At 42.2% G+C, this 22,880-nt stretch overlaps 2 protein-coding genes across 2 annotated transcripts; both read right to left on the reverse strand.

The window, feature by feature from the left end:
* Positions 1 to 505: 505 nt before the first annotated feature.
* Positions 506 to 5,700, reverse strand: LOC102201837 (E3 ubiquitin-protein ligase RNF14-like). The gene is made up of 7 exons (XM_005737019.2): positions 5,472 to 5,700; positions 4,883 to 5,013; positions 3,853 to 4,761; positions 1,671 to 1,749; positions 1,316 to 1,507; positions 940 to 1,112; positions 506 to 833 (listed from the first exon to the last, which is right to left on the reverse strand). The coding sequence occupies exons 1-7, from the start codon at positions 5,623 to 5,625 to the stop codon at positions 714 to 716; spliced, it is 1,758 nt and encodes a 585-aa protein (XP_005737076.1). The 5' UTR covers positions 5,626 to 5,700; the 3' UTR covers positions 506 to 713.
* Positions 5,701 to 7,525: 1,825 nt separating this feature from the next.
* stxbp3 (syntaxin binding protein 3) lies at positions 7,526 to 16,886 on the reverse strand. The gene is made up of 19 exons (XM_005736935.1): positions 16,773 to 16,886; positions 15,385 to 15,434; positions 15,101 to 15,182; positions 14,911 to 14,987; positions 14,750 to 14,822; positions 14,547 to 14,647; positions 13,521 to 13,666; positions 13,106 to 13,199; positions 12,716 to 12,840; positions 12,483 to 12,581; positions 12,339 to 12,396; positions 12,158 to 12,223; positions 11,825 to 11,905; positions 11,534 to 11,669; positions 11,056 to 11,162; positions 10,876 to 10,974; positions 8,882 to 8,967; positions 8,441 to 8,589; positions 7,526 to 8,153 (listed from the first exon to the last, which is right to left on the reverse strand). Exons 1-19 carry the CDS (start codon positions 16,816 to 16,818, stop codon positions 8,050 to 8,052), a joined length of 1,779 nt encoding a protein of 592 aa, XP_005736992.1. The 5' UTR covers positions 16,819 to 16,886; the 3' UTR covers positions 7,526 to 8,049.
* Between the last annotated feature and the right edge of the window lie 5,994 nt (positions 16,887 to 22,880).

A 22,880-nucleotide genomic window follows, 5' to 3' on the forward strand; every position in this document is an offset into this window, starting at 1 on the left:
AAGGCAAACTGCTGTTTAGACATTTATGAGGAAGTGATGAGGAAGCAGGATTTTTCCTGGACAGACAAGAAAATCAAACATGCTGGCGTCTTTGTTGCACTGTCATAACAGGGCAGTGGAGGAAGGGGAAAGAAGACACATGTTCAGGATCTACCTGTAGGCTGCTGCTGGAATTGAAATGAAACATGCACGTCAAGGTCAGAAGCTTTACCTGTAGTTGTTGCAGCTGCATATATCTGTGGCAGTGTGAACCTGTCTTTTCCCTCAGAGTTCAAACGTTACAGTGATAATGACTGCACAGAGCATTTTTGTGCCATAACAGTACTTAACAGCAGCACACATCTAAAAGCAGAGGAATTCATCAGTCTGGGAAATACTTGCTCAGTTAATTTGGTTCATCAGGAGAAAAAGAAATTTGTGTTTTGAACTGTTGGTTTGAAAAAACAGGGTTCTGGCAAATGTGTCTGTTTTCTGACCACATAATTTGTCCATTAACTGAAAGAATAATTGATAATTGATTAGAACATACACCTTTAGTGTAAATGCTTCATTGCGGCCTAAGGCAAATAAAACAGCCAAAGAGGGCAATTTTTGTTAATTTACAGCACTTTGGGTTTTTTAAGGAACCAACGGTTTGGTTATTCCTTCCTGTCATTGTTGTTTTTGTTGCCCCCTGCTGATTATGAGACAGTATGTGGTGCTGATTCTTAGAATTAGTTGGAAGAACATTGACCCCCATAAAACTGTTCGGTTGTGTTTTCTGGAGTCAATCTGTCCCACCAGAAAATCTTCTTACAGCGAGTGCACAACATCTGGTCACACCCTCCATCCTTCTGTAACGTAAAGCACAACACACGTATGAGCAAATTCAATCAGAAACTCTCTCTGAACTGCTCTGTGCTCGCAAGTTTGTACGAATGTGCTCAGGTGAGTGCAAACCTCTATTCTAGTGAAGCATTCAGGACAACTCTTGGTATTGTTGGCAATCCAGTTGTCGCTTAGTTTTTTTTCTGCAATGGACACCAGTAAATTGCAGCCATATCTATTTTCCAGCAGGCGCTTCCTCTCCCTGCTGCCACTGGCATAGTCCTCCCAGAGAGCCTTCACCCCCTCTAAGAGACACATAAAGGACACCAGTATCTACACTTGGACTAAACACACATGTGCATCGACTCAAAGCAATCATCCAGTTACCTCCTGTACTTTCAAACCTCCAAAGTCTCATTTGTGAAACAGTTTTACATTTACTGTGACTGGATGTTGTCATTTTCATTATTCTTTGAAACCTTTTTCTTGTGGTCACACAGCTGTGTACCTTGTGACTGTGGCAGGTCTATTATATATCTTTCAGCATATTTTTTCTTGGTCTCACACTTCCCCGTTCCATGGTATGTTTTTCTGCATATGACGCAGAAGGCAAAGCCGCACTCAGAGCAAAGCGCTGCCTTGCTGGATTTCTCCAAAATCACGGCAGAGCCGCAGGATGTTCGAGGACAGTACGTCACATCTGCGAGATAAAAAGATGCCAAAAGAAATGAGATATTTATGAAAAAGAGCTAAAGATGTTCTTTTTACCAGGTCTAACCCAGAAATGTAATAAATAGATTCTGATCAGTCTATGAAAGCCTTCATCACACAATCAGTATAAAAGCAACAGAAAGAAAACAGACCAGACATGCTGTCCAGAGTCTTCTGCAGCAGGAGACGGTCATAGCGGTCAAACAGCTTCTCCCCTACCAGACTCTGCACCTACAAACACAACAGAGATGAAAAAGCAGAGACACAAAGTGAGACTGAGGTCAGCTGATCAGGACAAAAACCAACCCCTCAGGCTACAGGAGACTTGGGGTGGGTGAATGACCTAAATAATATTTTAATAGGTTTGGTCAACCACCCACCCCTCCCACAGCATCGTCCCCCCCTGCTGCAATCTCCTTCAGGGACTGCCTCTCCTTCATCTCAGGACTTCACAACTCTCAGCTTCACGCCTCCCAGCTCCCAGTCATTACACCCACCCCCGGCTTCTGTGGACTCCAACATACACCCCCCTCCCCCAAAATCCATTCTTTCTATCTCAGCACTTCAAGTGAGGAACGAGCTTCGCAAGATCAAGGTGCGGAAGGCTGCAGGTCCAGATGGCATCAGCTCCAGGCTCCTGAGATGCTGCGCAGATGAACTGTGTGGCATCCTAGGATATCTGCTCAACCTGAGCCTGTCACTGGGGAAAGTATCACAGCTGTGGAAGACATCCTGTGTGGTACTGGTACCAAAGACCTCCCATCCCAAGGACCTCAGCAGCTACAGGCCGGTACCCCTGACATCGCATCTGATGAAGACCCTCGAGAGGTTGGTTCTAAACCATCTGCGCCCCCTGGTGAGGTCTTCATTGGATCCGCTACAGTTTGCTCAACACCCGCACAGGGGGGGAGAACACCACAACATACACCCCCCACACCAAGCTCTGACTCACCTGGAGAAGCCTGGAAGCACTGTTTAGCTGGAGCTATCGGGAGTGGACCAACACATGTCCCAGTGGATACTGGACTACCTCACAGGACGCCCACAGTATGTGAGGTCACAGGGCTGTGTCTCTGACACGCTGGTCTGCAGTACGGGGGCCCCACAGGGTGCCATCACCGTTCCTCTTCACCCTCTCCACGCTGCCACCTACAGAAGTTCTCTGACGACTCTGCCATAGTCGGCCTCATCACAGGTGAGGACGACTCAGAGTACAGATGGTGGACTCTGGACTTTGTGGACTGGTGTCAGCAGAACCACCTGCTGATCAATGCCGGGAAAACCAAGGAGTTGGTGGTGGACTTCCGGAGACGCAGACCCACCACACTGACACCAGTGAACATCCAGGGAGTGGACATTGAGATAGTGGACTCTTATAGGTACCTGGGTGTTCACCTGAATAATAAACTGGACTGGAGCCACAACACTGATGCTCTTTACAGGAAGGGTCAGAGCAGACTCTACCTGCTGAGGCCGCTGAGGTCATTTGGAGTCCAGGGAGCGCTTTTAAAGACTTTCTATGACTCTGTGGTGGCATCCGTCATTTTTTACAGTGTTGTATGTTGGAGCAGCAGTTTATCGGCAGCTGAGAGGAAGAGGTTGAATAAACTCATCAGGAAGGCCAGCTCTGTTCTGGGATGCACCCTGGACCCAGTGCAGGTGGTGGGAGACAGAAGGACTCTGGCCAAAATAACATCTCTGATGGACAGAGTCTCCCACTCCATTCATGTAAATGTTGCTGAACTGCAGAGCTCCTTCAGTGACAGACTGCTGCATCCTAGATGGATGAAGGAGCGTTTCCGCAGGTCCTTCCTCCCTGCAGCTGTCAGACTGTACAATCAGAACCGCTCCCAACAAACATAGATGTTTACATCTGCGCTGTAACTGCAATAAGTTAATCAACCGATTCACACTGCAACCTGGTTTGCCTCTTATCTGTAGTTATTTTTATTTAATTTAATAACTGTACAGTACTCTGTTTATAGTAACCATTGTCCTTAATGTAAATATGTAAGAAAAATTGTGTATGTTTCTGTTCTGTGTACTGTGTCCTGTTTGTTGTATATGTGTCTTTCTGGCTGCTGTTAAAACCAAAATTTCCCTTGTGGGACAATTAAAGGATTATTCTATTCTATTCTATTCTATTCTATTCTATTCTATTCTATTTGACAAGAAAGGACAGTCATCAGTTCTCCTTGTCTCCTCTGTCCTTGATCCTTCTACCTGTAGCTATTTTTAACAGCTTTTAAAATGTGTTTTGATATTAGATAAAAGGACCAAACACTACAGTTGTTGAAACCATTCTGCAGGTGGAAGGCTGCGTGTAGCTTCTACCTGTGCAGGTGTAGGGGCACCAGCGCAGTCTGCCTGAGGACAGGTGACACCCCGGACGTTCCCCTCTGTGATCTGAACCGTACAGAACTCGCAGAGACAGGCCCGGCAGAAGACGTGGCCACACGGTGACAGCTTCACGCACTCGGACCCGAGCCGGCCCATAAAACAAACCCCGCAGTCAAAGAAAGTGGTGGCAAACACTTTGTGTTTCTGGGCCGCATCATAGATCAAAATGTGGGACAGTAGAGTCTGTGATGGAGATAAAAAGAGACCAGAGAGGGCTTGCTCTTCACTCTGAGGAGAATCTGTGGGCCGGACCGGCAGAGAAGCAGCTCCAAGTTCACTTGGATCTAACGTGCCTGAGGAGGTAGAGGGAAGCAGCAATGAGAGAGAAGCATCTCCTTCATTTAAGAAATCTTCCCGGACACTTTGATGATGCTTGGATATCTCTGCAGATGAAGAAAGATCATCCTGGAGATCAACATTAAACTCTGAGGCTTGGAGGATTGTCACATCTGGAGTGTGTGTGGTTTGGTTTTGGAGTGCAGGCTCTGGAGAAAGAGCTCTTTGATAATCTGAGGTTAGATCATTCTGGTCATGCTTGCAGGAGTCTAAAGCCGAAGCTCCCTGAGAGTCTGCGCTGCTCCCGTCTGAAGGATTCTCCTGAACTTCCGAGGATGGTACAGAGAACTCTGGCTCTGAATTGTTCTTTGGTTCTGACAGTTCAGCATCGTGTTGGTCCTGGTTATAATGCAGGGTGCTGCGTTCATCAGGAGGAAGATCCAGCTTACTGTGGATGTTCAGGAACCTCAGAGCGTCTTCTCTGAGAAACTGCACCCAGGAGAAGAGCACCACAGCTCCCCCAGTGGCCTCATAGAGATCAGCGAGATGAGCACGCAGTGCAGCCAACTGTGGAGGGAGAGGGAGAATAGATTGTTGTCATCTTTACTGAGCCTCTACAATGTCCTGTGAACCTCTCACACACTGGCAGGCTGAACATGTGACCAACAATGACTTGACTGCTGATTACCTGTGTGCGAGTCAGCCAGCTGCAGGTGAGGCTGAAGGAGGGAGGGGAGGAGGAGGGGTAGTCTTCAGGAAGCCCAAAGTTCAAAAGCAGCGGTGGAAGGAAGGAAATATCATACTGACGCAGACTTTCACCTTAGAAAGAAAAATACGAGCTCATCAGATGAACTATTCTCTTTCTGTAATGTTTGTTTATTTGTTTTTAAATAATTTGGGTGTATTCGGCAGAAAATATTTGATATATTCTGTCACATGAACACAAATAGCAAAAGCTATAAATGATGCTTGATGACATTAAGCTGTTCAAAGGTATATTTAATATAGATATATTTAATTCATACATCATACATTCCATTTAATGCCAACAAAAACATGCTCATTACATTGTTACGGGCTCGCCTAATGCAGAACAAGTGTTTAACTCATTTTACATCATTAGCTACATAAAACCCATTTTTATCTTAAGTAGATGATTAGGGCTGTACCAGTAAAGGTACTTCCTAATATTCCAAAACAACATTTTCCAACACATCAGATCGGACCTTTTCGGTCCAACAGTCGCGTGTTTGACAACCCCGGAGACTCTGATTTACCCTCTCTGAGAGCCACGCTGAAGCCGACAGGAAGCTCGACACATACTCGGATTTCTCCGGCAGACTTCGACTCGTCCCGAACAAACTCGTCCGCATCAAAGATACTCTGGAGAGCGAGCAGCTCGTCTTCCTGCTCCTCCAAGTCCTCAGTCATCTCTTTCTCCTCGGTCTGATTTTGTGAGAAGCCTTCCTTCTGTGGCTTCTTGCTTGACTCTGGTCCACACCAGCCTGTTCCTGGTCCTTGTTTGTCCGTCCCTCTGACTCATCAGCGTATGATGTAAGAAGCAAAGTACAGGCAGCAACCTCAGCCTACTGTAACCCTGCTGCTGATGCAAACCAGTCTAACGGGCCAATCAGCATGTTTGTTTGTTTTTTAGTACTAATACTCCTTAATAGTCCATTTTGCACTTTTATTTGCAATCCATGTCTCTAAGAACCCAACAATACAGTACACTATTAAACTCCTCTCTCCTTTAATTTACTGGAACACATTACAGAAGAATACTCCCTGCTCCTCTGTGAACGTTTCTCCTTTAAGTTCCTCACAAAGTGATCTAAGAGTGCTTTGTTAAATTAGCTAAGTCAATATTAGACATAATGAAACAGAAATTTTAATATCCATCAGTTGTGGCTCTAATTTTCCATCACATTGACTTGGCTTTGGCTCTAGAACTTTTTCTCTGCCTTGCTCAACAGCTTTAGTTCTCTCTGGGATTCGAACTGGACACTCTGGGGGCTTTTTTGGATTTCAAGATGGCAGACAAAGCCCTGGGACTTCTTTGATACATCATTTTTCTGGGCACTGTCAACAGATGCTGGAAAGAAAGAAATACAGTATTTACATGCTCTATTCTTCCAAAACTAAATCAGCATTTCACAAATTCTCTGTATCATCAATTGTTCTCTAAACATTATTTTATTATTCAGATAAGTGATTCATATATTCAAAGCACTTGTGACAAACTGTCATCAAATATTTTAAGGTTGCTGATGTTTGGCTCTAACTGTTGGGTGGAGAGGCTCTGACTCCCACCTGACACCCGGATGCACTCTTTCTTGTGTCTTTCTTCCCAGGAGTTGAGCTTGCAGGTCCTGGAGCAGTAGAAGACCTTGTTGTAGCGCCTGCCCAGGGTCAGATTCATGGACACGGACCGACCGCAGTGAAAGCAGAACTTTAACACTGGTTTCACGAGAACAAGTTTACACATAAAGAAAGAGAAGTTCCTGAAAGCTGTGTTTAGATTAGGTAACAGAGAGCAGAAAAATAGGAACAAGAGCAGCACCTTACTGTAGATGAATGTGAGTGTATGCGTACCTGTGGTCTCCTGCTTCCTCTGGGAGGCTTTTACTTTTGGGAGGGACACACACACACACACTTATAATTTAAAGCCATTTTCAACAATGAGAGCAAGTGTTAGCAGGAGTCCTTAGCAGTAACATATAGCACTGTGCTAACGTCTTGCACCACTCCTCATTTCCGGCCCTGTAGATGTTGATCCATCCTCAGCAAAAATGGTCTCAGTGACTGTCAAGGAAGGGAAGCAGGGAGAAATGTCTGGGGCTTGCCAAATTACACAAGAACTATACTGAAAATCAGTGGCAACAGGTCTGAGTAATGACTCTAAAAATGACATTTTTGGTTTGAATTGGTATGTACAGAGGAGGTCAGGAGAGAGGTACAGCAGTGAGTGTCTACAGCCATCTGTAAAACAGGGTGGAGGCTCTGTGATGGTTTGGGTTTGCATTTAAGCCAGTGCCGTTTGAGATCTTGTCAAAACCGATGGAGTTACGAATTCAGAAAAGCACTGTCAGATTTTCATCCACCATACAGTTCCATACGTGTGAGTGGTTGCGTATGTAGGATCAGTGAAGCAGGACTTTGCTGTGAGTGTTTACATGTCACCCTGATGCAAAGACCTGTTAATGCTGTTTACCCGGCTTAGCCAGGAATTTAGGAAATTTGTGTTGGTTTTCTCTTGTGGACATTTACTGGCTATTCTGATGTTTTAGCTCCATGCGCAGTCTACAAATGAGGCAAAATGAACTCTTAAGACTTGAACCACTTCATCCATTTATTAGTCAGCTGTTCAAGGAAAACGTAAATACTCAATGTTAAAAATGGTCTTCAAAAGTCATTAAAGTGTTTATGAACAGAGGTGAAAAAGTCAAAATGGCATAGCAGGGACTCAGTGCTTACATACATATATACATCAGTGATGTGCGACTTTGCACCACTTTTCTGTTTCTCAAGGTTTCTCTTAGAAGCCTTTCAACTTGTAACATTATCATAATTTTTAAGACAAACAAACAGACGGGTTAGAGTAGGATGAGATCAGTTAGTATTTAAATACTATCCAAATGTTCAAATCACAATGTCATAATCGCACCATGTTCTTAGGTCTTCATGTGGAAAATCTGCGTCTCATACCTTGCACTATAAACATGGGCTTGGATTGAAAAGCTATTTAAATGACTGTAAGGAAATTCCCTTCACAATTCCACTGAGGAAGTTAAGATAAGTGTGCTGTGCTGAGTGATAAGGGATGTAGAGAAACAAGCGGGGTGGAGGCCGAACTTCTCAAGCTTTGGTCTCGACCTCTAGTGTGAAGCTTTCCATGGGTCCTTTGCTCAGGGCCTTGATGTCATCCAGGAGAACGGTGGGGGTCAAAATGTGGGAAGACCCTGTATAGGATAAAGATAAATAAATTGCATTAAAAAACAAACAAACAAACAAACAAAAGAAAAGTCCTGTCATAATTCCGCTCTGCTCCAGTAGGGGGTGTAAAACAGCAGGAAATAACGTATAATAAGTGTAATCTTAAAACTCAGTGGAACCTTCCCGATAATCGTCACAATCATAGCTCTCCTTAGTCCATGTGCTGCAAGCTAATATTTCCCAGCATTCTGACTTTCTGCGCGCCTATTTGGTACGAAGCATTGTCCAGCTGTTTCCTTGCACTGAGTCTTACCAATGATGACCTCGCAGGTTTTCATTGCCCTGGTGACCTCGTAGGCGCAGCGCATCTCAGAGAAGCTGATCCCTCCTATAACAAAGATGATGAGACGTGAGCCAGTCCGGCGGTCATCCTGAGTGCTGGCTCTGTGCTTCTGCCGTGCGCTGTGGAGAAGAAGGAGGGGCATCGGAAATATTAACTGACAGAGCCTTAAAGAAGAAAAAGCAGACGCTGCTTCTTACTGTTGAAACTGGATAATCGACCTCATTCACCTCAATCAACCCTCTAAGAAACAGAAAGTGGATGTGGAGAGATAAATCACACAGACTGACTGTATAAGCATAACTAAGTGACACAACAACACAAAACTGTAGGGTTGTTAAACTGTATATTCTTCAGTTAGAAAGAAACCAAAACAGCAGCCCAGTTCCAGCCTGGTCACTCACAAAAACCCACCTCACAGCCCCGGAGCCATTCCAGGCAGCAGGACACTCGGACTGGTGCGGCCACTCTTTGGTGTCCAGTTTGTTCTCCACGACATCCTGGAAGTAACGCATGTTTTAGAGATCATGTGACATGGAGAGCAAATCTGTTTTGCAAGCCAGTAACAATTTTAAAGTGCAGTAACCTTCACTCGCTGAGGGGTCCTACCTACATTACATTTATATGCACATGGTCCAGTGGTCATCTTCTAAATGTTACGCAACGTGTATCTCTTTGACCATCATGCGCATACTTCAGTTTTCTTTATATTTGGAACACAAGTTTCAGTCACTCTGTAAAACGATTTATTTTGTGGGTGACGTCACAACTTAAAAGCAGAAGTCGTGCCATTAACAGAGCTAATTAACAGAAGAACACATGATGAGTAATTTTGGTGCCAAGTGTGATAATAACGTAACTACATCATGCATTAGTAAATGTCAAAACACAGGCTACTGCTTGACAAACAATTTGCTTTCCTCAAACTCAAAGTCTCACTGTTTTTTTTGCATCATGCACCTTTATGCTTAGAAATACTTGAGACTAGCAGACGAGTTATCTGCAGCAGATATTCAGCTCCCACACATCAAATAAATTTGTCTTCTGCTGCAAGAGGAAACATTTTAACCGCATTTGACAGGAAACCAGGTGCTCAGGTGAAGACCACTGATGTTTTTCTTTTTTTTTCCCTTCCATGTAATAACAGGAAATGCAAGTGAAGATGAGAAGAAACGAGCTCATGTTACAGATCCTATAACATGGAGTTAGATTCTAATCTAATATAAACTTATTTTCACAGTAACCTGTAAGATGATTACTAAAAGGCTTTTGTTTGCTATTAGGAGCCTCCTCTTCATTGGATACACTCCATCTGATTAACAACATGGATTTACAGAACTGAGACTGAGTGAAGAGAAGAGTTTGGGGGAAAACTGCTAATGGGGGTATTTCCACCTCTCAGTTCCACACCCATTTCAGAGAAACGGCTTCGGCAGCTGAGTTTTAAGAGCAAGTATATATTTTCTTTTCATGATTTGTGGTTGACAGGTCACATGACTTACCAAAGTGAAAACAAAGCACAGTGAAAAGGTACATTTAGAAAAGAAAACCAAAAACTGGCAGCACAGCTCACCCAACATACTTATAAGACAATAAAAACACTAGTTCTGAGGGACTGAGACAGAAACAGAAGGACCATCCTCTGAAGAAAAACAACAAGGCAACAACTAGTGCCTTATTGTGGTTTACACTTGCTAGGATGCAGAAAACGGTACAGAACAACACAAACTTGTGTGACACAGCTTATCAGATGACCCGAATCTGATAACCTCCTTTTGTTCTGCTTCCATAGTTGTGCTCATGAATGCCCCTTAGACGAGGACTGGGGTAGCACAATGAAACAGATACAGTTACATGTTCAGTTTGGCATCAACTACTCTAATGACCGCTCAAGGCTGGGTACACAACAGAGTCAGCTCACACATGTTCAAATGCCCCAAATCAGCAATGAAATGAACAAATGTTTACAGCCTGAAATAAAAACTGCTTTTGGCAATGGATAAATTCATCCTTTATAACAACTGTGCGCCAGGGTAACTTTTTATTTATAACTCAAACATTTGTTCGTGCAGAGGCTCAAAGCTTTGATTGACAGGTGTCGAAAAAGTTCATTCCACCAACTGAACTGAAACCTCTACACCCCGTCTGTGTGTTGGTGTCTGTAGAGCAGTTTTACTTTCACTGTCTAAAGCATAATGTGGACTCAAGTGAGCTACAACAAAGCCCGCAAGTTTCTACTTTAGTTTCATTGAATTTAGTTTTAGATAGATTAATAAAATCCATCACTTAGCAATCATTAGCAGCTAGCAGAATCGGTGAATTGCAAAGGTACAGTTTATGGATGCTTACTAATGCAGAGACAATGGGTGCAAAGACAAGCTAGGATACCACATGATGATGTCACTGACCTCCATCACATCTTTTATGGTGGGGATCCATCTGGAAAGGCTGTATCTCTCCTCTTGGGAACGCTCTCGTCGGTTGGGTTTACGAGAGAAGAAACTGGGCTGGAAATAAAAGTACATCAATGAAAACTTAAAAAAATGGATAAATCAAAACACTGAAACGTTTTCCTTTTCTCAACCTACCGTTATGATGATGGGCACGCCCAGCTCTTTCCAGTTCTGGATATACTCCGGTTCTCCCTCGATCTTTACATGCTCAATAAGTTTGTTTAAGTTTTCCTCGGTTGTCCCTGTTTACAAACACCAAACAACCAAAAAGCAAAAAAGACAGATGGACAAATTAGCACCTCTACCTTTTAGTCAAAAAAAGTTTATTCTATCGCTGTCAGCGTTAATCTCGTTAAAATGACGTTAACGCCATAACCGCATTAACGCTGCAAATCTCCGTTAGCGAGTTAAAGCGGATCACCCCGTGTGAGGGGCTGCACGGTGCTAATGTGTTAACGAGCTAACCGCGCTACCGCTGTGCAGGCCTTGTGTGGGGAGATCTGCGTTAGCTCGCTAATGGAGATTTGCTGTGTTAATGCACTTATGGCGTTAACGTCATTTTAATGAGATTAATGCTGACAGCACTACTTTATTCACGAGAAGGCTGATGTACCGTTCAGGCTGAAGATGTAGAGCAGCACAGCTCTGATCTTGTCATGTTTACTGTATGGGTTCAGCAGCACAGGCAGCAGAGTCCTCATGGGATCTTTCACCTTTAACCCATCCACATCGGCGCCTACTGCAAGGTCCTGCACAGAAACATACAGCATATTACACATAGTACACATGACACACTTCCCTAAAGCTTTGATTAGAAGGTCACACTTGGCCGCATACAGTAACGGTACTCTGCAGGTCAGGAAGAGTGTGACTGCTAGATCTTGATAACAGGGCATAAACAGACCTGTTCAGCTTTGCAGAGTTTCTCCACATTGTTTGCGAAATGTTTCATGCAGTCCTCAGCCAGCTGCAGATGAATCGTTTTCTAGAATCCAGACAGAAAACTGTTAAAAACATCAGGTCAACCCTATGTAATAACAGGCTGCAGAGGCGCCACACCCGACCACAATATAAGGATTGCGTAGCCCTTACAATAATAATAATTCTTGTAAGAGTTGTATCTGTCTTAAAACCAACAACAAGATCCTGGAGAAAATTCTGCTTTAATCTCACATTTCAGATGAACACATAACTTCAAAGTAAGTTCAGTTATCCCTACATAAGTTTTACTGCATACCTCTGTCATCTGTTTACGGAACGCAGGCATCTTCTTCATCATTTGAGCCAAATTGCTAATTGTGATCTGGGGAAACAAAAAACATACATATATATTAATATATATGAACACATTAAATGTTTGCTCAAGATATGCTTTTCAAAATGAAATGATCACACAAGCAGAAACCACTGCACTGTACCTTCCCATCTGGCTGTTTCTTGCTAGCAGATATCTCCTTCACCATCTTGGGAATTTGCCTGTTGTAGGGAAAACAAAAATGTTAAGATGAGTGTTCTGACAACAAGAAGAAGATATTGCCATACTTCTGGTTTCGCACACTTACGCTGAAACCTCTGCGATGTGCTGGTGCCTCAGCTTCACCCAGAGCATGTCATCCTCATTCAGCAGGGCCTGCTTCTCTAAGCCGTCTCTAGCCTTGTACCTGGACACAAAATGACCCAGAATATCAGTATCTAGTTTCTCATGAGCACAAAAGTATGAAGCAGTAAGCAGATTGTACACGTATATCTCTATATCCATCTCTCTATATAAAATACAGGAAGCAGACTGTATTACTTATAGGTATCGTTTTCTATATCAATGAGATCGTAGGCCATGGCCTGGTAGGTCAGCTCGTGCAGGATGGGGGTCACAGGATCAAAGCCTCTGTCGACTATCAGCAACTGGGCTTGGGTCTTCTCCTGGTGATGTAGGGGGGAAAAAAAAGTTATATATTATTAAATTATATATAAAAACGGGGATAATTCACTGCCACGGAGCAAGCTGTCCAAACTTTTGCCTTTTCAAATTTATAGTAAAGGGAACTGTTTAATGTGCTTGAGGCAAAGGAGGGATTATTTTATTCTTTCATGTGATAAACAATACAGTATTTTAAAATTCCCATTTACTCCCAGGGCTACGACCTTGTTTATCCTGAAACCATCCTTTGTTCGGCAGGCCTCTCACCTTTTTCTTGCCACTGTCATCCAGCTGGTAGTGTGTGTCCAGCTTCCGGTCCACCAGCTCTGCAAGGAGTTTGGCATTCTCCATGTTGCCGTCTCTAGTTATGATATAAATGTTGTTTCCGTCAGTCAAGTGAACGTTGAGGTCAAGGTTAATCCAGTAGTTATAAAACACAAAACTGTATTTTCTGTAAATAACAGCTGCACTCTGCTCTTTACTACTATATTCACTCGGAACAAACACATTCTAAAACCAGTCTGTTCAAAGAAACAAGTGATACCAACGCTTTGTTTTCAAGCCCAGCATTATTCCTGCCATTAATACGGAACCTATTCTGACTTTTTCTCGTAAAAAGTTTCACTCTGCTTGGGGGCTCGGGTGTATTGTTACCTAAGACACTACATGTTGTCGGACTTACTTCTTGTATCGGATCCCTGGGTACTCGTCTAATGTGGCACAGAGCGTAACGAGCTGGCCTGCCAGTGTCTCCAGTGTCTTCGTTTTGTCCTGACTCTTGGGGCTGTAGATGCTTCGGAAAGCCCCGGGATTATCGCAGGTGAAAACCTTCAAAGTATTTAACACCACAGTGTAAACCACAGCTGTCATCATTAAAGTTCCAGAAGATACAAACTGAGCACAAGGATCATTTTTAATTTCTCATTGTTTCCCGAACTCGAGGCTATAATACATTAAGCACCTGCTTGTGTGTTTCTTTGTCTGATCACATCTCCTAGATAATCAGCAGATGACCAATCAAACCTGGTACACAGATATATCGTAAAGGTTCTCATCTATATCAGAAATTATGACACCATTGTGTTTCCTAACATCTGCCTAGTAACAGGCTAAAGTGACCCATTTTCAGAATATATGCACATATACCACCTTTTACTTCAATGACAACATCTAATTCACATCAACATACGATGAATTACACATGATACGATGGCAGCATGTTGCCTGCCAAACAGGAAGCAAGCGGCTAATAAACAAACAAACCCCGTTTTAAGCCTTTGTGAACCTACAACACCTGGTGAAAGTAACAACTCATATCTGCAAAAGCTGAATTCACCAGTGTTTTCTTTCGCTCACTGCAGCAAGACAATGCCAGTAACGCGTATACAACAGTAGTTTTCTGTTTCTGCAACTATCCCACCTGCAGCCAAAACACATTGAGAACACACAGTGAATTATAAACGGGAAAGGTTGACAACGAAGCCGCTGAAATGCTATAGCAAGGAAAAATGTGAAGCTACAGGATTTACTCTCTTTAGGACTTCAAGAAACACCCTACACGAGGCAAATTCCCTTCCTTCAACAACAGGCAAGTGCACAGCCTGCGTGCGTGCCTGTCAACTGAGGGGAATTTTGACAAAAAGAGGAAATGGACTATTACAAAATAAACTAAAAAAAAAGAACACTTGGCTAAATTTTAAACACTTACTTGTGCTTCCTGAGGCATGAAAGAGATGTTTATTTCCTTGCAGACCCTTATGTGTTTTCCACAGGCTTGCCTCATTTTGTTGAACAGGTCATCAGGGCAGTCTGCAGATCAAAAAAGCTTTCAGTGCCCACTTTGATCGTAAAAGGTATATCTGCTATTTGGCTGATGAAGCAGATTTAAGCACCAACACAGGAGTTACCTACAGTCAGTGAAATAGACGTACGCAGCTTTGTATTTGGGTTTGGGCTTGAAATCCTTTATAAAGGCATCCACACACTATGAAAAAAAAAATAGATTTAAGAACTCACAGAGTTTGGCAGTGATATGTTAAAGAAATGAAAATGAAAAAGTTTTAACAGCAAACCTTAGCAGTAGGTGTCATAAAGTAAATGGACTTCATTTCGAGAACAGGCTCTCTGCTTTTGAACAGGTCCTCCACAACTAGAAACAGAATACTAGTAGTCAAAAGTAGCTAAAGACATACACGCACAAATGATCTTTGATCAAATAGCTTCGTGATGTAAAAATAAATAAAAGGACATCATTCCACCTACTTGTTATCTTCTCTGACATCAGGTCGGACATTTTGCAGCATGACGAGAGGAGCTTGGTGGTGAAAGGATCCAGAATCAATATCTGTGAAGAAGACAACGTGAAAATCCTCCTTTAATTATGCGTTAAACAGTAATATACTCCCATGCTATGCAGCACCACATATCGAGACAAAGAGTATGAGTGAGAATCAATCATATCAAAGCTGAATCTGTAACTCGGAGCTTGTCCATTTATCCAAGTACAATCCTGGGACTCTGTACTGAGCACATGGTGGGTTTCTTACCTTCCATACTTCAGAGTTTCTGCAGTCTGTAATAATTGTGTCCTGTATTCCTGTAAGGAGCACATAACATGACAACATGTAAACACAACAATAATCTGAAAACAAATTATCGTTCATGATGTCACTGTTTAAGCTACCTCTTAGTTCAAGTGTGCAAAACAGAAAGTGATGTAATCAGAACTGCAAATATCCATTATCTCGCTACTTATGCATAAAATTAAAACATATTAGAACGTTTATAGCCTAATGTATAAAAGTTATGCAGTTGTGTTTCGTAATATTTCAGAGTCTTGGTACAATTGATTTTTCATATGTGTTTGGGTCATACCACGTGAGAGTGAAAGGGTGTGGTACTAGTAGTTTTCTAGATAATGGAATTTTAAAACAGCTCCTCAAAAAAAAAAAACCCAGAAAAGATAAAATATGTAAAACTCAGATCCCGTCACTTTTTTTTTTTTGTGAGATAACAGTGAGGTCCTGGAGTTTTACATATTTTATCTTAAGTAGTAAACTTAAACTTAGTTGGGGGGGTTTCGGCAGTTTAAAAAAAATTGATTAATTAAGAAGGAATGACCTTTGAACCAACTAAAGTATTTACGTACTGCCAAGGTTATGTCAGCTTTCATGAGTGGAGTATTAAGAACAAAGGCTATTTCTGTCTAACTCTGTTACTTGATTATTAGCCTGCTATTGTGCAAACCTGAGTGACAGCACTCTCATTAATTTAGGGACAACTGTTCAGCGACCTTATGGTCATTTTGTAGCCTGTAGTGCGTAAACTTGAATCATCCATACATCTATCCCAGCTGTCACAGGGCGAAAGGTGGGGTACAGGTCACCAGTCTGACAGAGTTCTAACACATGTCAGCAGCAACAAAACTTCATTACCGCTGTTCTACTGGGCTGCATTCGTCTTAGCTGCTTGTTTGACCCTCATTTTAACGGCAACACAAACCAGCCTTCTTGGTGACATAACCTAACCACAGCCAACAAGAGGAAGGCAAGACATCAGGATAAGGATACAAATAATACGCCAGACTTGTAGCAATCCCGCTGCATAAACGAGGTGCGGTTGCAGACGTACAGTGACCTCACCCATGGCTACTGCTACAAACAAGTAGCCTAAAAAAGTCGTTATGTTCTGACCGGGCCAAGTGTTAGGTCAAGTTGCGTCTGCGGCTTTTTCCTCTATCGGTTCTACTGCGTTTCGGAAATTTGTAATTTTCCGCTCAAAGGGAACAGCTGAATGAAAATGTTCGCTGTTATTCCAAAAGCTAAAGTCGCGCAGGAAGAGGTTAGCTAAAACAGCTCACAGTTCACGTGCTAAACAAACGCCGTTGTGCTATTTTTCAAGAGCAGGAAATACTCTCCTGTTGGAGTAAACTTACTTTTCCAAACTATTCTTTTCAGCCCGTGATCTGAGCCCGTTGCCATCTTGTTTTTTTCCCCACTGCGCCGCTTCCCTTCGAGAAATTCACGAAGACAAACTCTGACGTCATTCGCGTCACCAAGTGTGCGACAGTGAGCTGTAGTTTTTTAGTGATGAAGCGCACAAGACATCTATCTATCTATCTATCTATCTATCTATCTATCTATCTATCTATCTATCTATCTATCTATCTATCTATCTATCTATCTATCTATCTATGTTACTGTCAAAGAGGTGGCTCTGAGGCCTCCAGACAGTAATTATGTCCATGTCACATTTAGTGGATATATCCTTGAGTGCAGAACATGATGCTTTCAAAGGTAGGTTTTTTCCATGGCATTCAACCTACACCGGCCCCATCTCCCTGCTTCATTATAAAAAGACATTTAACCCCCCCAGTGGGAGGGGCTTGCTGCAGGTATTTCAGCTGATAGATGTTTAAGAAAAGATCAAACCACTAGAGAGAAGTGTTTTTAAGAATCAAAGAGAAGCTATCAAGAGAAGGAGAGAAGACACAAACCAGAAAAACTGGTGCTATGAAGTGGCTGGAGATTTTTGTATTACTGGGCATGTGCTCACAGGTATTGTAATAAATAGTGAGGAGATAACTGTTATAGGAAATTGATCAGAACACTTAATACATATATTTTATCTTAATTTGCAGGCTGCAGCCCAATCAGGTACTGTATGTTGTCTTTTACTATATTCAACTGTTGGCGGTTTATCACAGAACAAGAAAAAAAACTTGACTTGTCTGAAAGAATCTTTTTCTCAGGGTGCCAGATGTGTCTTATAATGATTTTTGCTCTACCTTCATTAGATTTTAAAGTGTCTGTGTTCTCTGCAACATCAAAGACTGTGACTCTCAGATGGACCAGGTACTCTGGAGCCACTTCATACCAGATCACTGTAAAATCACAGAGCGAACTTGTCGCTTTTGCATCATTTGGTCCAAACACAGTGATGGGCTCTGTTACCTCGCTGCCTCCAAACGTCATGTATAACTTCGTAGTTGAAGCAATGAGTGGTTCCCAAAAACTCAGCACTGCATCAGTTGAATCATCAACAGGTGAGACTTCATGCACTTCAGTCCATGCTCATGCTGTTTAAGATATGAAGTATACAGTCTTGTGTTGTCCTTCACTATTTATTTCTAAAACAAAACGTTTTTAAATAAATTTTATTGAACATGACTTTGTCCTAATAAGTTGTTCATTTCTAGAGGGTCCAGGCTGTGTAGCTGTTGCATAGAAATGCAACCAGTACCTTTTTAAAGTTTGGAGAACACGCTACAGCTGATGAACCCACTGTATACCACAATGAAATCCTACAGTATTTTTAGCAAGCTTCGTTTCTGTTGCATCACATAAGAGTGTTAAGATTGTAGCTTATAATTTGAATGGAAAAAATAGAACTGATTCATTAGGAAAAGGATGTCATTTAGGAAGTAAACTTTCCAGTGTTTCTTAAGTTTTTCAAACTTCACACTGGACTGGTAATACCTATTATTAGACTTTTATTACACAGTGTCTTTAAGTGTCCGTTCTCCATAGAGTTCAATGTTGTTAATTTTGAACTTACAGTTTCCCAATTAATGTTATGTGAGTTGTAAATTTCAAAGAATAGCCTGTGAAGCTCAATGGGTTAGAACAGGGGTGGGCAATCTCAGTCCACGAGGGCCGGTGTCCCTGCAGGTTTTAGATCTCACCTTGGGTCAACACACCCGAATCACATGATTAGTTCGTTACCAGGCCTCTGGAGAACTTCAGCACATGTTGAGGAGCTAATTTAGCCATTTAAATCAGCTGTGTTGGTTCGAGGACACATCTAAAACCTGCAGGCACACCAGCCCCCGTGGACTGAGATTGCCCACCTCTGTGTTAGAATGTTTGTAAAGCTGCCATGTTTAGGCACACTGATCACTGATCTAAATAAAATTATGTACGGCAAAAAGCTATGCCGGAACCATAAAAATAAGTAATTTTGCAATGCAAATATAGCTATCTACATCTGTTGGCAGTTTTACTGCTAGTATTACTGCCATTTTTCAGGCTAGCATCACTAGTATCACTTGAGACATCACTAGTAATAAACATGTGATTTATAGTTATGTTCAGTAAATGTACCAGGGGAGATTCACAGACGATAAAGTATGGGGTAGTTTTGGTTGCTTTTTTAATTAAAAAACCACTTTGGCACTGATCACCACCTGCACTCATGTATATATCTTTCTACGTAGCACTTTTAATTCTTATTCTTATTTTTATTTTTTTCATGTCTATTTAAGCGTAATTTATGACAGTATGTTTACACTGAAGCACCGCAGCAATTTCCTAATGTTGTAAACCTGCTCAATATTTGGCAATAAAACCCTTTCTGATTCTGATTCTTAATTAAACCACTTAAATCTAAAGTTCAGCACACAGACACATACAGTAAAAATTAACTTAAGAGTGGACTTGATACCATCCCTGTTGTGAATTGTTTGTGCCTCTTTCAGCCCCTGATATGATGGAGCCCATTCTGACAGTGAAGTCACTGGATAGCACAACCTTGACAGTGGAGTTTAACTTGAGAAACGGGGTGTCTCATTACATCATACGTGTCGAGAACAGCAATGGCTTCTTCAGAGAGGTTGCAGCATCCTCCTCTCCAGCTGAGATTGAGTCCCTTGTGCCGTACACTGAGTACTCGCTCAGCATCATGGCTGTGAACACCGCAGGCCGCAGCCAGCCCTCAATTCCTGTAACTGGAAAGACAGGTGGGATTTTCAAATTACTCGTGTGAAATGGGTCTCACACCCCATGCCCTGCAGAGGTCACTTGATCTGTTTTATTGTCTAAACAGCACAACCACTATATTCAATTGTACAAGTGAAAGGTACAGTATACACACTCATCTTCAACCCTACGGGCCTCTCTGGCATCGGTGGTAACCATACCTGACCCCTCTATGTCAAACATAAAGAGCTGAACTCTTCCTGAGTAAAGGGTTACCAGCTCTAATCTCATCTTTACGGGGGGCAACATTCGATTCTCACGAACATGAAACATGAACTTGCAGCTGTAGCCTCTCAGCGGTGCAATGAGTTTACTGATCTTGCACCAGTCAACAGGTCTTGTTTAAAAATTTCTTAAGATTGCACCTGTTCAACTAATCCAGTCACTTTGTGACAATCATTTTTTAATAATTCAGAGAAATGTCCTCTAAACTTTTTCATTTATGCAAACTTGATTAACTTGAAACAGAAATGAAGACAAAGTTATGTGACTATTACCAAAGTAATACAGAGTTTATCTATTAACAATACTGATTACTTGCTTAATATATTAGTATTAGTACAGTTTTCATCGATAACATACAATTACTTGAACCTTTCACGCTTTAATACTAAGCAACTTTCAAACTGATTCTTGAACGTGAACACAATCAAACTCTGAAGCTCTGCTTCACCTAAAATGATCAAAGAAAATAACATAAGCGCACAGTCTGAATATGTAACAACTGGCAAGAGCTCTAAATGTTGCACCCACTATTAAGTTGACGTTACACTGACTTCCTTCACATAGTCTTGGATTAAACTTTTGGACTTTCAGTAATGTGCTACAGTATTCATCCCCCACACCAGTTACTACATATAAAACAGTCTAATCTTGTCTTTCACAGTTTTGGCTCCTCCTCAGCTTGCGTCCTCCTCTACGAGCAACAGCAGCATCGTTCTATCCTGGGATCCAGTTGCTCATGCCGTCCAATACACCGTGTCCATATGCAAGCTTGATTCAAACACAAGCATGGGCGTGTACAACACCTCCAACACCAGTTTGACCTTCTCCGGCTTGGATGCTGGCTCACTCTACGTCATAACTTGTTTTGCTTGGGATCTTGAAGGTCGAAAGGGAGACAGCTCGAACATTAAACAGGCTACACGTAAGCAGGCACTGAGACAGTTGTCTGTTTGTGACTGTACACTTTGTGTTTACTCTAGCATACAGAGTGTTATTCAGTAAGAGCCCTGGACAGCATGAAGAATGCTTAACCATGATCTAGGGTCAATGCTGCAAAGCAGTAAAGCCACCAAAAACACACAGTATTATAATTCTGAGGAGTCTTACTGTGGCAAATTATCCATAAGGTTTAATGAACATGCTGCTTAAAATATAGGAGCACAACAAGGATGAAATACTTGTTTTCTAAACTTAGAACCTTGAAAACTTCCTGTTTTAGTAGACATTTGAAAAATACAATGAAGTAAAAAAGCAAAATTTTCCACTTAATTACAACAAATAAAAGCATGCATTCAAAAATAACCAAATGCAGTTATATCACACTGGTTCCGGTGTCTACTCCAGTTTAGTCCTTCGCTGGTTTTGTTTTTATTTTTTGTCATTTAACAGGACCTCGGACCCCAGCGTCTGTCAGTGTGTCTGTGGTGATGAATGGCAGTGTGGCTGGACTCTTGGTGTCTTGGGAGCCAGACCAGGAGGTCTATGGACCCATTGAGTACAATGTGATGAGTGACCTAAACTTAATGTGTAAGACCACATCCAGCTCCTGCACCCTCTCAGTAGTGGGGTGTGGAGAGGTACACACCATCCAAGTCACTGCCTCAAATGAGGCTGGGCCCAGCTATCCATCTAGCCCTGCAGTCTTCATCACCTGTGAGTAGAAGAGATATGAATGTGTCATCCACATAATGTTTTTTAAAAATACTGGAATTACCTTCCAGGTATGAAGCCGAATGCAGAAACTTGTATTGTTTCTAATGCATTGATTTTTCCATATGACATGAAAAACACCCAAATTTAATTCCACATTACAAAAGTTGAATGTATCCTGTAAAATTAATGACCACTAAGGGTAACTATGGACCAATGGAAGCAATACTTTGACCTCTAAACTCTGACCCTTTATAACCACAACATTTTAAAACTCATAAGCAGATAAAACAATTTCAACATTTTTTTATATCACACTGTTTATATATCTTAAAGAAAACAATTTATTCATTAAAAATCTTCAAACTTTTAATAACTACAATGCAAAACATGCTATAAAATATGACACACAAGTTTTTTGTGTTCTACACCGAACCCCTACCTGACTCTATGAGTGTGTGACTGTGACTAAATTCCCTGCCGTCTTGTGCTGCAGTCCCCTGCCCACCTGAGTCTTTGGCACTAGTGGAGTCTTCAGAAGGCAACTGCACTCTAACGTGGAAAACCGTGGCTCATGCTGACAGCTACATGGCCCTTATCGAGACAGCTGGCAGCAGTGTGGAAACCTGCAACACCACCAGCAACAACTGTACCTTTCACTGCCCGTGTGGGCAAACATACCTCCTGTCTGTGCTGGCCTTCAACCACGCTGGCAGCAGTCCTCAAGGACAAGTTCTCAACTACACCACTTGTAAGTAGCAGCAGAAAATTACACTTTTTAGTCACGATGAGATGCATTTTCTTCACTCTCTGATCATTCATAAACTTCTTTTAGTGGTGTGTTGCCCAGAGGATGTGTCAGTGTCAGCGGTGAGCACTGACACTCTGGACATCAGATGGATGCCCTCACGGGGGGCAGTGCTGTACGAGACCCGGGCTGCACACAGTTCAGAGGTCATCCTCTGTAATGACACCGCACCGGTGTGCGTCCTCTCTGGCCTCAGCTGTGACACTGCCTACAGTGTGGTGGTGATTCCCTGCAATGATGTGAGCGGTTGCAACCTTGCTTGTAAAGCTCACACCAAAGACACAGGTAGAAAACTTGTGTATATAAATAAGGGTATAAAAACATATCCAAGGAGAAAAAGTCCACAATATCTAAAAAAAAGATGTCTCCTCATATTTTTGAGGGGTCCTTAAACAACGTGGACACCATTAACTCAGCCTTCTCTCCATTCTCGAAGCTCCCTGCATGCCAAACAATGTGATGCTCAATCCAAAGAACTCCTCCTGCGTCACTGTCAGCTGGACAGCAAATAACAGGGCTGCTAATTACACTGTAAGCGCAAATGGAGATGATGACAAACACATCTGTAGCACCAATAAAAGCAGCTGTGACATCACTGACCTTT

This window comes from Pundamilia nyererei, unplaced genomic scaffold, assembly GCF_000239375.1.
Source record: "Pundamilia nyererei isolate P.nyererei 1_Seehausen unplaced genomic scaffold, PunNye1.0 scaffold00072, whole genome shotgun sequence".
In the NCBI taxonomy this organism is placed as follows: Eukaryota; Metazoa; Chordata; class Actinopteri; order Cichliformes; family Cichlidae; genus Pundamilia; species Pundamilia nyererei.

Bases quoted from the DNA above. Each gene is read 5' to 3' on its own strand.
- LOC102201837 (XM_005737019.2), bottom strand. From the start codon at position 5,625: ATGACTGAGGACTTGGAGGAGCAGGAAGACGAGCTGCTCGCTCTCCAG. The intron at 5,014-5,471 runs GTAAATCAGAGT...TTTCTTTCTAAG, and splicing joins CAGCGTGGCTCTCAGAGAGG to GTGAAAGTCTGCGTCAGTAT. The intron at 1,508-1,670 runs GTCTGTTTTCTT...TTTATCTCGCAG, and splicing joins GACTCTGGACAGCATGTCTG to ATGTGACGTACTGTCCTCGA.
- stxbp3 (XM_005736935.1), bottom strand. From the start codon at position 16,818: ATGGCAACGGGCTCAGATCACGGGCTGAAAAGAATAGTTTGGAAAA. The intron at 12,224-12,338 runs GTACAGTGCAGT...TTGTTTCCCCAG, and splicing joins AGAAACAGCCAGATGGGAAG to ATCACAATTAGCAATTTGGC. The intron at 8,590-8,881 runs GTGGGTTTTTGT...TCTTCTCCACAG, and splicing joins AATGGCTCCGGGGCTGTGAG to CGCACGGCAGAAGCACAGAG.